Source organism: Bombina bombina, chromosome 4 (assembly GCF_027579735.1).
Source record: "Bombina bombina isolate aBomBom1 chromosome 4, aBomBom1.pri, whole genome shotgun sequence".
In the NCBI taxonomy this organism is placed as follows: domain Eukaryota; kingdom Metazoa; phylum Chordata; class Amphibia; order Anura; family Bombinatoridae; genus Bombina; species Bombina bombina.
In genome coordinates, this window is record NC_069502.1 from 655,652,564 (window position 1) to 655,666,622 (window position 14,059).

Here is a 14,059-nt window from a genome sequence, read left to right on the forward strand (position 1 = left end):
CTGCTTGGTCCCTATGGGTTTCCTTTAATATTTTAATTTCTGCATACCACCTCTAAGTAATTAAATAAGTGTATATGAAAGAATGTATGCAGTGTTGTACTAAAGTTATAGGGCCTAAGGAGACGTTGAGCCTTGTAATTAATTTTTCCCTAGAATTTTATAAATTCTTACAGTAAATGTGTGTACGTGCTGGGGACACACAAAAAGAGAGAAAAAACAATAATAAAAAAAAAAAAGAGCAACAACACAAAAAAAACTAAAATCAAGCTATTACATAGGTTTCAGTTTTTCTCAAATTAGTTATTAGATCACTACCTGCTTCAACTCTTCTTGTGCAGAAAAAAAACAAAAAAAACAGTGCAATCTATGCAATAAGTGATTAACCTCCTGTTAATTCTACACAGTTAGAATCCTCAGGTCACGATCAAAACGGCCACTATTGGCATAAGGCAATAAACATAACAAAACAATCTAAGATATGCATTGTATATCAGTTCCAAGATCAGATTGAGATGAAGCAAGAGCAAGAGAGTGTCTCTATCTATCCCTTTTAGAGATCAAACCACACCGGGAATGTGTAAGAGTTAAGATATTTTCCTTATACAGAGATCATGTGTCCCAACTCAGGCCCCCATTGATCTTGCAGTGGGGCTTCACTGTGCACCGTTTTAACGGTTGTTACTGTCCAGCCCTCCTATCTCTGCTTGTAAAGGACAGTTACTGCTCTTATTATTAGGGGGGATAGATAATTCTCCAGTGGTATTCAAACAAACTCTTACCCCCCTCTGGTCAGTCTCGGCAGTCTGTGTCCCTCCTTCAGCTGGAGATCGGCTTCTCACTGCAACTGTGTTAGCCAGGAGCCTACTCAGTCTGGGAGCCGTCCCTGTGTCTCTCTGATCCCGGAAATGAATTACTCTGCCTGCTCCCTGCACGCAGCACCGGTGGGCAGGGAGGGCGGTGTAGGGGCAGCGCCTCAAGGATGGGATCCCTCCGCTCAGCTGAATCAGCTCTCCGGTAACTCCAGGTCGTCACAGCTCTCAACCTCACAGAGTCAGGAGATAATGCGAACTGTATTGCTTCTCCAGCAATTCTCCAAGCGCAACCACCGCTGTATTCTCCCCACACGCAGCACCGGTGGGTGGGGAGATAGGTAAGACAGATGCTGAGAGATTGGGCAAATGAAGCGTAGGGGTAAGTTCCAGTGTTGTTTTATTGTGAACTGTATCTCCAGATCATCGGTGTACACGGCCTCATAGAATCAGGCAAAAGCACGGTCCGTACTGTATCCCCAGCAGCCCTCCAAGTGCGACCACCACTGCACTCTCCCCACACGCAGCACCGGTGGGTGGGGAGAGAGGTGAAATAGATGCTGAGAAATTGGGCAAAAGAAGCGTGGGAGTGAATGCCAGTGTTGTCTAGTTATAATTGTGAGCTGACTTGGCTGTGTACCTGACCTCCCGATTGAGAGGAGCAGGTAGAGTATGTCGGTCTTTAACTACCCTTTAGGAGAGATGTTCACGCAGCCATCTTAGAACATTCTCAGGGCATTATCACGGTCTTTTTTTCCGCGTAGTTGACTCCACACGGTGTTAGAGAGTATACCACGATGTAAATGGTTGCAGGTCTCTATCAAGGGAGATACCAGGCGCGACAAACCGCCTCAGGCAAAGCTGCAGGGAAGCACCTGCTGTATGCACAGGCCCCTCCTCTTCCTCTCAGGTCTCAGGACTTGCCTAGAGCATAACATTTTAAACAACTTTCCAAATGTTATTGCTATTATAAAATTTGTTGAAAAACATTACTAAGTAGTCGGAGGAGCATCAATGCACTACTGGGAGCTAGCTGCTGATTGGTGGCTCCATATATATGTCTCTTGTCATTGGCTCACCTGTTGTGTTCAGATAGCTCCCAGTAGTGCATTGCTGCTCCTTCAACAAAGGATACCAAGAGAATAATGCAAATTTGTTAATATTTGTAAACTGGAAAGTTGTTTATAATGCTATGTTTTATCTGAATCATGGAATTAAAATGTTTTGTTTAATGTGTTTAATGTCATTTTTAATGTATGTGAATATATGAAAACTTTGAGAGAAATACTGTTATGGTAGAAACTAGACTTGATGGGTCAATTTAGCTGTCATGAAGTAAATGGGCACAAAATAAAGACCTGCTATTTGCTCTTAATGAATGAATAATATTGAGTGACATAAATTCTGCATAAGACCCCTTTTCTTCCTCCTATATGGCTGCAGAGTGTAGCACATATGAACATATAATTGTATCATGTGGCAGCATACTTACAGTCCTTTTCAATTCATAAGGATCCTAGTGCTAACATTTGAATAGAAGTAAAATGTTGGACAATTTTAAGCTAGTTATGGGTTAACACAATTTGTGTTGGTAGGATCTTTTTATAGCCAAAATGCCGTAAATGCTTCACAAATACCGGAAATCATTGTCAAAATAAGGAAGATTACTACTTTTAGCAAATTAAAATGTTTAGACATCTTCATCTACTATCTAGTGCTACAGAGGCCCTTTAGAAACCTGTAGTGCATAGTTGGTTCTTTTTATACTCCAGAGCAATGAATTTTGTTTGGTATTTTATTCTAGCTTCCTGAAGCTCAGGACAGTACATGCTGACTGAAAAAATATATCTTTGTTTTACTATTGCGGGTTCTTGTTAGAAAATAGAGTTGATTCTCTTATGAGTCCACGGATCATCTTAAAGGGACACTGAACAATTTTTTTCTTTTCTTTCATGATTCAGATAGAGATTGCAATTTTTAAGCACGTTTCTAATTTACTCCTATTATCAATTTTTCTTCGTTCTCTTGCTATCTTTATTTGAAAAAGAAGCTATCTAAGCTAAGGAGCCAGCATTTATTTGGTTCAGACCATGGACAGCACTTGTTTATTTGTGCTGTCCAATCAGCAAGGACAACAGTTTGTTCACCAAAAATGGGCCGGCATCTAAACTTACATTCTTGCTTTTCAAATAAACATACCAAGATAATGAAGAAAATTTCATAATAGGAGTAAATTAGAAAGTTGCTTAAAAATGCATGCTCTATCTAAATCACAAAAGAAAAAAAATTGGGTTCAGTGTCCCTTTAATTACTATTGGGAATACCACTCCTGCCCTGCAGGAGGCGGCAAAGAGCACCACAGCAAAGCTGTTAAATATCACCTCCCTTCCCTCCCAACCCAGTCATTCTCTTTGCCTACGTTAAGTGCAAGGAGGTGGTAAATTAGGTGTTAGAAAAGATACTTCAATTAAGAGTTTATTATTTTTAAAGTAGTACAAGATTGTGCTGCTTTGTTCTAGGGTGTAGCCGTAGTCCATATCAGTCTCTTCAGTAGAGCAGTGGTGGCTTTAGAGCAATGGGAACTTGTGGGACATAATTCTCACTGCGCTTCCTATATTCTGATGCTGCCCTTACCCTGAAAACCTGAGGGATATTACTCAGGACTTTCGTTTATTTACAGGTCCATGTGAGGGAGAGGACCTCTCAAACCTGGGAACTGCCTTACTCTCAGGCAAAAGATGAGGTAAGTGCTGACTTTATTTCTCTTGTTAAGTGTATCCAGTCCACGGATCATCCATTATTATGGGATATTCTCCTTCCCAACAGGAAGTTGCAAGAGGATCACCCACAGCAGAGCTGCTATATAGCTCCTCCCCTAACTGTCATATCCAGTCATTCTCTTGCAAGCCTCAACCAAGATGGAGGTCGTAAGAGGAGTGTGGTTTTATTTTACAGCCCCTTGCATGCATTGCGCCTGTCACGGCCGCGGCGGCATTCTGGTTTAGGCCCTGGAAGAGGCCATCCATACAGCTCCATTGACTGAAATTATTGACAAGCTTAGAACACTTAAGCTAGCTAACTCATTTGTTTCTAATGCCATTGTTCATTTTACTAAACTAACGGCTAAGAATTCCGGATTCGCCATCCAAGCGCGTAGAACCCATGATCCAAGAAGGTCAGTACATGACCACAGTGGACTTAAAGGATGTCTACCTTCACATACCGATTCACAAAGATCATCATCGGTTTCTAAGGTTTGCCTTTCTAGACAGGCATTACCAATTTGTAGCTCTTCCCTTCGGGTTGGCTACAGCCCCGAGAATCTTTACAAAGGTTCTGGGCTCACTTCTGGCGGTTCTAAGACCGCGAGGCATAGCGGTGGCTCCGTATCTAGACTACATCCTGATACAGGCGTCAAGCTTTCAAGTTGCCAAGTCTCATACAGAGATAGTTCTGGCATTTCTGAGGTCGCACGGGTGGAAAGTGAACGAGGAAAAGAGTTCTCTATCCCCACTCACAAGAGTCTCCTTCTTAGGGACTCTTATAGATTCTGTAGAAATGAAAATTTACCTGACGGAGTCCAGGTTATCAAAACTTCTAAATGCTTGCCGTGTTCTTCACTCCATTCCGCGCCCTTAGCTCAGTGTATGGAGGTAATCGGCTTAATGGTAGTGGCAATGGACATAGTGCCATTTGCGCGCCTTCATCTCAGACCGCTGCAATTATGCATGCTGAGTCAGTGGAATGGGGATTACACAGATTTGTCCCCTCTGCTAAATCTGGATCAAGAAACCAGAGATTCTCTTCTCTGGTGGTTGTCTCGGGTACACCTGTCCAAGGGTATGACCTTTCGCAGGCCAGATTGGACAATTCTAACAACAGATGCCAGCCTTCTAGGTTGGGGTGCAGTCTGGAATTCCCTGAAGGCGCAGGGATCGTGGACTCAGGAGGAGAAACTCCTTCCAATAAATATTCTGGAGTTAAGAGCGATATTCAATGCTCTTCTGGCTTGGCCTCAGTTAGCAACTCTGAGGTTCATCAGATTTCAGTCGGACAACATCACGACTGTGGCTTACATCAACCATCAAGGGGGAACCAGGAGTTCCCTAGCGATGTTAGAAGTCTCAAAAATAATTCGCTGGGCAGAGTACCACTCTTGCCACCTGTCAGCAATCCATATCCCAGGCGTGGAGAACTGGGAGGCGGATTTTCTAAGTTGTCAGACTTTCCATCCGGGGGAGTGGGAACTCCATCCGGAGGTGTTTGCTCAGTTGATTCATCGTTGGGGCAAACCAGAGTTGGATCTCATGGCGTCTCGCCAGAACGCCAAGCTTCCTTGTTACGGATCCAAGTCCAGGGACCCAGAAGCGACGCTGATAGATGCTCTAGCAGCGCCTTGGTTCTTCAACCTGGCTTATGTGTTTCCACCGTTTCCTCTGCTCCCTCGACTAATTGACAAAATCAAACAGGAGAGAGCATCGGTGATTCTGATAGCACCTGCGTGGCCACGCAGGACTTGGTATGCAGACCTAGTGGACATGTCATCCTTTCCACCATGGACTCTGCCTCTAAGACAGGACCTTCTGATACAAGGTCCTTTCAATCATCCAAATCTAATTTCTCTGAGACTGACTGCATGGAGATTGAACGCTTGATTCTATCAAAGCGTGGCTTCTCCGAGTCAGTCATTGATACTTTAATACAGGCACGAAAGCCTGTTACCAGGAAAATCTACCACAAGATATGGAGTAAATATCTTTATTGTTGTGAATCCAAGAATTACTCATGGAGTAAGGTTAGGATTCCTAGAATATTGTCTTTTCTCCAAGAGGGCTTGGACAAAGGATTATCAGCTAGTTCCTTAAAGGGACAGACTTCTGCTCTGTCTATTCTTTTGCACAAGCGTCTGGCAGAGGTTCCAGACGTCCAGGCATTTTGCCAGGCTTTGGTTAGAATTAAGCCTGTGTTTAAACCTGTTGCTCCCCCGTGGAGCTTAAACTTGGTTCTTAAAGTTCTTCAAGGAGTTCCGTTTGAACCCCTTCATTCCATTGATATTAAACTTTTATCTTGGAAAGTTCTGTTTTTGATGGCTATTTCCTCGACTCGGAGAGTCTCTGAGCTATCTGCCTTACAATGTGATTCTCCTTATCTGATTTTTCATGCAGATAAGGTAGTCCTGCGTACCAAACCTGGGTTTTTACCTAAGGTGGTTTCTAAAAAAAATATCAATCAAGAGATTGTTGTTCCATCATTGTGTCCTAATCCTTCTTCAAAGAAGGAACGTCTTTTACATAATCTGGACGTAGTCCGTGCCTTGAAGTTTTACTTACAAGCTACTAAATATTTTCGTCAAACATCTACCCTGTTTGTCGTTTACTCTGGACAGAGGAGAGTTCAAAAAGCTTTGGCAACCTCTCTTTCCTTTTGGCTTCGGAGCATAATATGCCTAGCCTATGAGACTGCTGGACAGCAGCCCCCTGAAAGGATTACAGCTCATTCTACTAGAGCTGTGGCTTCCACCTGGGACTTTAAAAATTAGGCCTCTGTTGAACAGATTTGCAAGGCCGCGACTTGGTCTTCGCTTCACACTTTTTCCAAATTTTACCAAATTTGATACTTTTGCTTCTTCGGAGGCTGTTTTTGGGAGAAAGGTTCTTCAGGCAGTGGTTCCTTCCGCTTAATCCTGCCTTGTCCCTCCCTTCATCCGTGTACTTTAGCTTTGGTATTGGTATCCCATAAGTAATGGATGATCCGTGGACTGGATACACTTAACAAGAGAAAACATAATTTATGCTTAACTGATAAATGTATTTCTCTTGTAGTGTATCCAGTCCACGGCCCGCCCTGTCCTTTTAAGGCAGGTCTAAATTTTAATTAAACTACAGTCACCACTGCACCCTATGGTTTCTCCTTTCTCTGTTTGTTTTCGGTCGAATGACTGGATATGACAGTTAGGGGAGGAGCTATATAGCAGCTCTGCTGTGGGTGATCCTCTTGCAACTTCCTGTTGGGAAGGAGAATATCCCATAAGTAATGGATGATCCGTGGACTGGATACACTACAAGAGAAATAAATTTATCAGGTAAGCATAAATTATGTTTTCTGGGGGTAGAAAGAAAACTCAGAAAAAGTTTGGGCACTTTATTTTTTATACAGACCTCATTGAAATTGGGCTCTTTGTTAAAGGGTTACAGAGATAGATTCTCCTAGTGTATTAGGGGAAACTATGGCAGATTGGACGCAGGCACTGGGGCTGAATGTGACATGTGACTCATCTCCCGGTGGTTTCATAACTAATAATAGCTGACCGGGAGATTACATATTGACACGACTACAATGAGCTGTACTGCAGAGAGCGAGCTCAGTGCAAGGGTGTTTCACTGTTAAATTATAGCAAACGGACTAAGCAGCTGCCTAAACTGAAGCTGATCAGTTTGTTATTTTGCTCCCGGTGGTTTAAAGGGACAGTCTACCATAGAACTGTTATTGTTTTAAAAGATAGATAATCCCTTTATTGCCCATTCCCCAGTTTTGCAAAACCAACACAGTTATATTAATATACTTTTTACCTCTGTGATTACCTTGTATCTAGGAACCTTCTTTCAGCCCCCTGATCACATGACTGTGACTTGTTATTATCTATTGTCTTAAATTTAGCATTGTTTTGTGCTAGATCTTAAATAACCCTCTGTGCCTGAACACAGTGTTATCTATATGGCTCACGTGTACTTTCTGTCTCTTTGTGTTGATAAGAGATTTAAAAAGCATGTGATAAGAGGCAGCCCCCAAAGGCTTCAAAATAGCATATGAGTCTACCTATGTTTAGTTTAAACTAAGAATACCAAGAGAAAAAAGCAAATTTGATGATAAAAGTAAATTGAAAAGTTGATTAAAATTAAAAGTCCTATCTGAATAATGAAAGTTTAATTTATAGTAGATTGTCCCTTTAACTTATTTAACTTAGTAAGATAATAATGGCGACCGGGAGATGGCTATTGAAACGGCCACGATGAGCGGAGCTTGTGTGGCGCCAATTTAGTTGCGCACCACTTTCCTAGCACTTCCGGTTATCGGAAGGAATGGAGAATTTTAAGTCAGAGTGTTTGCGCTTAGGAGACAGCACCACTTTCCTAGCACTTCTGGTTATCGGAAGGAACAGAGAATTTTAAGTCAGAGTGTTTGCGCTTAGGAGACAGTGCTACAGCTGAGTCAGGAATTTGAGCAGAAGGGCTGACAGGCACCTCAGGTGGGTTAAACTGAGGTTTAGAGGGACTTTGCAGTACTCATGTACCTCATGTACCTATTCAGCCATTTCTGCCCACATAAATAAAAAGTTACACTTTAAAATTTAAAGAGACTGTAACGGTTTTTATGTGTTAATTTTTATTAAAAAAGTTAAGACTTTTATTTGATTAATCATCCATATGTGAGTCAGATTGGTCCAAGAGACCCTACAAAGTGTTTCCTTATGTTTTTTAAACAAATCTGGAACCACCAATCCCTTTCTCTGTTCCTTATGTTGTGAGAACTTTACTATAGGGATAAAAAAAATATCTCCTCAAGTGTCCATAAAATTTTATAGTCCTCTCAAACTCCATCTGGAGTTACTTTGCAAGACATTGCTTCTCTAATGTCATTGGCGATATCTGTTGCATTGTCTGCTTTTCCCATGCTGCAGGGAAAACGCTTGATGAAATGTATTTAATCAGATACAGTAGTAATTATTCTGAGTGTTTCTTCCCTGGAGCGTGAAAGAGGAAGATACTAAGGTAGTGTATAAGGGGAAAATCTCAGACTCCGTCTGGGTAATACCTTTATCTGATACTGAAGTTGTTTCTTTCAGTTTAAGCTTGAACACCTCCATTTGCTACCTAAGGAGGTTCTAACTATCCTGAACGACTCCGACATGACTGGCGTAGTCAATCCTAATCAGTATCGTAAATCTAAACAAGTATTTGGATGTGCCCTCCATGGTGAACATATTTTTGGTACCAGAAAGGGCTACATAGAGACCGGGTACCCCTTTTTCTCCATCTCCTAACTTTAATGGATGCTTCCTATGTCAGACTCTATTGAGGAGTCTTGGCGGACAGTTCCCTAGGAGGTAAAAGAATGTATGTACACCAGGGTTTACAATGACTACCTGCAGTGTTAACATCACTAGTGTGGCAGCATAATGGATTAATGTGTTGTCTATTTCTATGTGAGACACTCCCCTCGAAAAAAAATCAGGACTGGATAAGGGCCTTGAAGTTATCCAACTTCTTTTCTACAGATGCTTGCCTTCAGGGGGAGTTAAGGTTTCCTATAATGGCCTGCAGAGCGTTATGGTTAAGATCCTGATCTGCAGATGTCTCATCTAAGTCTAAACTTTTGGTGATTCCTTACAAGGGAAAGACCTTGTTTGGACCTGGTTTGACAGAGATAACTCTGATATTACGGGAGGTAAGGGCTATTCCCTCCCTCAGGATAAGAGAAATAAATCAGACATCAGAGTAATTTTATTTCCTTTCGAATTTTCAAGGAAAATCCTTCCACTCCCTCTTCCAAGCGGGAGCAGTCCAAGCCTTCCTGGAGACCCAATCAGTCTTGGAATAGGGCAATGCAATTTAAAAAGCCTGCTGTTGAATCAAAGGCAGCAAGAAGAGCCTGCCTCCGATCAGGGACTGGATCTTGTGGGGGGCAGGCTTCCCTTCTTCATTCAAACTTGATTTCGAGATACAAACTGGAGTTTAAGATTTTTCCTCCCAGGGGCAGGTTCTGCCTTCAAGATCTTATGTAGACCAGACAGAAAGAGAGGCGTTCTTACACTTGTATGGAACTTCTCTGACCTGGGAGTGATAGTTTCTGTTCCAAAGCAGGAACGAGGTCTTGGTTTCTATTCCGTTCTGTTCATGGTTCTCAAGAGGGAACTGTCAGGCTAATATTATTCATGAGTCTAATCAAGATGGAAACTATTCGTTCCATTCTTCCTTGGGCCCAAGAGGGTCAATTCATGACAACAGTGGAATTAAAGGACGCATACCTACATATTCCTATTCACAAGGATCATCACAAGTTTAAAAGGTTTGCCATTCTAGTCAAACACTTCCAATTTGTGGCTCTTCCCTTTGGTCTTGCTACAGCTTCCAGAATTTTATCAAAGGTGCTGGGATCGCTGTTGTGCTTCGGTTACAGGGTATTGCAGTGGCGCCCTATCTGGACGACATCCTGATCCAGACGCCATCCTTTCAGCAAGCAACATTCCTCACTGCAATGTTGTCTTCCTTCCTGCGATCTCACGGTTGGTAGGTAAATTTGGAAAAGAGCTGCATAGTTCCAATCACAAGGGTATCTTTCTTAGGAACATTAGATTCCCTATCAATGTAGTTTTTTCTGACAGAAGTCAGGAAATCAAGGATTTCGATTCTGGTCTAGTTCTGCAGTCCACTCCTTGGCCTTCAGTGGCTCAGTGCATGGAGGTATCAGGCTGATGGTGGCGGCAATGCACATCAACCCGTTTGTTCGGTTTCACCTCAGACCTCTGCAGTTAAACATGCTCAAATAATGGAAAGGAGATTATGCGGACTTGTCTCCTCAAATAATACTGGAGCAGGAGACAAGGGATTCTCTTCAATGGTGGTTGTCTCTAGATCATCTCCCCCATGGATCCTGCTTTCGCAGACCATATTGGGTGATTGTGATAACAGACGCCAGCCTTCTAGGATGGGGAGCAGGCTGGGGATCTCTAAAGTTTCAGGGAGTTTAGACTCAGAGTCTGTTCTTCCTATAAATATTCTAGAGCTGAGAGCAATCTTCAATGCTCTTCTGGCCTGGTCCCAGTTAAACTCGGTCCAGTTTATCAGGTTCCAATCGGACAATTACATCAATCATCCGGGAGGAACGAGGAGTTCCTTAGCGATGACAGAGGTAACCAAAAAAATTCAGTGGGCAGAAACCCACTCTTGCTGTTTGTCGGCGATCCACATCCCAGGAGTGGTCAACTGGGAGGCAGACTTTCTGAGCAGGCAGACTTTTCATCCAGGGGAGTGGGAACTCCATCCGGAAGTGTTTTCCTGCCTGATCCTCAAATGGGGTCAGCCAGAATTGGATCTCATGGCATCTCGGCAGAGTGCCAAGCTTCCGAGGTACAGGTCAAGGTCCACGGACCCTCAGGCGATACTGATAGATGCCCTGGTCGGCACCTTGGACCTTCAGTCTAGCATACCTATGTCCTCTGTTTGCTCTTCTTCCTCGGGTCATTGCTCAAATCAAGCAGGAGAGGGCCTTGGTGATCCTCATTGCACCGGCTTGGCCTCGCAGGATTTGATATGCGGATCTGTTGGACATGTCGTCTCTGCCACCTTGGAGACTTCCGTTGAGGAAGGACCTTCTACTTCAAGGGCCCTTCCTTCACCCAAATCTAGTTTCTCTGAAGCTGACTGCTTGGAGATTGAATGCTTAATTTTATCCAAGCGGGGCTTTTCAGAATTGGTCATAGAGACCATGATTCAAGCTCGTAAACCTGTAACTAGAAGGATTTACCATAAGAGATAGCGTAAATATCTTTATTATTGTGGGCTACTCCTGGAGGGGAATTAGGATTCCTAGATTTCTGTCTTTTTTCCAAGAGGGTTTGGAGAAAGGATTATCGACAAGTTCTCTAATGGGTCAAAATTCTGCCTTCTCTATTTTGCTATTTTGTTACACAATCGTCTGGCATATGTTCCAGATGTGCAATCCTTTTATCAGGCTTTGATCAGGATCAGACCTGTGTTCAGGCCAGTTACTCCTCCATGGAGTCTTAATTTGGTTCTCAAGTTTCTTCAAGGGGCTCCGTTTGAGCCTATGCATTCCTTGGATTTTAAGTTGTTATCTGGGAAGGTTTTATTTCTTCCTAAATTTGTTTCTGATCGGAACATTAATCAGGAGATTGTTGTTCCGTCCTAATCCTACTTCTCAGAAGGAACAGTTTCTGCACAATTTGGATGTGGTTCGTGCCTTAAACTTTTACCTGCAGGAGACTAAGGACTTTAGTTCGTCTTCTGCTTTGTTTGTGGTTTTCTCAGGACAGAAAGCTATGGCTACTTCTCTTTCTTTTTGGCTGAAGAGTATCATATGTTTTGCATATGAAACTGCTGGTCAGCAGCCTCCAGAGAGAGTTACGGCTCATTCCACGATTGCTGTTGCTTCGTCATGGGCATTCAAAAATGAAGCTTCTGTGGAACAGATTTGCAAGGCTGCAAACTGGTCCTCTCTTCACTCTTTTCAAGGTTCTACAAGTTTTACACTTTTGCTTCGGCTGAGGCCGCTTTTTGGAGAAAGGTTCTTCAACAGTGGTGCCTTCTGTTTAGGTTCCCTGTTTTGTCCCTCCCATATCATCTGTGTACTCTAGCTTGGGTATTGATTCCCAATAGTAATTAAGATAATCTGTGGACTCATTATGTCATTAAAAAGAAAAGAACATTTATGCTTACCTGATAAATGTATTTCTTTTTTGACAGGATGAGTCCACGGCCCGCCCTGTTTTTAAAGACAGTTGTTGGTTATTATAACCTTCAGACACCTCTGCACCTTGTTATTTCCTTTCTCTCCTTTACTTCGGTCGAATGACTGGGTTGGGAGGGAAGGGAGGGAGGTGATATTTAACAGCTTTGCTGTGGTGCTCTTTGCCACCTCCTGCAGGGCAGGAATGGTATTCCCAATAGTAATTAAGATAATCTGTGGACTCATCGTGTCAAAAAAGAAATACATTTATCAGGTAAGCATACATTTTCTTTTAATTTAGAAAATCAATAGACATGCGTCATTGGTAACCATTACATTTATTTAGAATTTCAATTAAACAACTACTGATTCTTATATTCTCTGAAATGGTGGGGTTTACCTGCATTGACAGTTGATAGATAAAGCACAATATGTTTAAGAAAACAGCATTATACTTTAATTTTTATTTATTTATTGTTACTTTTTTTTTTTTTTTTTATAACTTTGGACATTACAAAATACCAATCTTATATCTTCCCTTGTCTAAAGACATATTTAGCTCTTAATTTTTGTTCTTTATTGCAGGGAAATTTAAGCATCCAGAAATTGTTCAGCTGGTCTCCGCAATCTATGAAGAAAGAGACTCCAGTATAGCAGCACATGCCAATGAACCTCAGCCATAGCACGTTTTCTCCAGAAATAAAATATTTATTTTGTTTTTATGTTTTAGTGGTCTATGTTCTTTGTTTTCTGTTAACTTCTTGTTTTAAATTTTGTCTTTGGGGAAAGAATAAATATAATTTGTTTTAAACAGACAATATAATTTGTGATTTAAAATTGTCACTGTGTGTTATAGACAATGCAAGTTGCTTGCAAATACTTTCAAGCTTGTGGCCAACATTCACTTATAATTCATTGTGGATGGCCAGAAATACAATCATATTTCTATAATTTCCACCATTGCCTTTCTTGTTTTTTGGGGTTTTTTTGTCTCTACATTGGATGAATGTATACTTCCTTGGGCTCACCTTCCCATTACACACCTGCTGGTTCTGTCTCCTTAAGAGACAATCATTTAAAAATTAAACTTTCATGATTCAGATAGAGCATGCAGTTAAATTACAATTTTCCAATTACTTCTATTATCAAATTGTTCTATGTACTACTAAGCATGTGCAAGAGTTCATTATATACATATATTAGTCTATGATTGTGATGGCTATCACATGTCAAAAAAATCTCCTGCTCTTTGTGTTTATTACATTGTCGTTTTATTATGCATATGTTGATTCTATTTAATGGCCTTAGGACCCTTAAACACTAGGTGTTTTAATTTATTAGATTAAACTAATACTAACAGGCTCAAGCCCGGATTGCTTCCTCCAAATAATGCAAGAAGGTGGTGGAGTTTATTTGTTGAAAACAAATTGCAACAAACAAGATTTGTTTTAAAATGTTTAGATTTGGCTTATATGTTATTCTATAGCAACAAAACATTAATGTTTTGTGATTACAAGATGTTTGTCTCTTTAAGTATATATATATATAAAAAAGTTTGGGTTATGTACATGTATTGGTTTTGGGACCTCAAATATCCCTCTGCATCAAAAAAGAGGAATACGGGCTCCATTAGACTAATCATACCATTCAGTCAATACAGTAGTTAGACTGCAGCTGGGCTACATTTTTATGGTGATTTCCTACATCTTAGAGGCAGACTCCATATATATGTAAGTAGTTCTGAAGGCTAGGATTTAGGCTCCATAACTGCCTCTTTCCCCTTT

General features: G+C 41.5%; 1 protein-coding gene across 1 annotated transcript in view; it reads left to right on the forward strand.

Moving 5' to 3' along the window:
• The window catches only part of HDDC2 (HD domain containing 2), a 129,071-nt gene extending 115,985 nt beyond the window's left edge, over positions 1-13,086 (forward strand). Inside the window, exon 6 of the mRNA XM_053710719.1 lies at positions 12,861-13,086. Coding sequence (XP_053566694.1) covers positions 12,861-12,958 — 98 coding nt within the window. The 3' untranslated portion in view covers positions 12,959-13,086. The remainder of the gene's footprint in view (positions 1-12,860) is intronic.
• Positions 13,087-14,059: the final 973 nt, after the last annotated feature.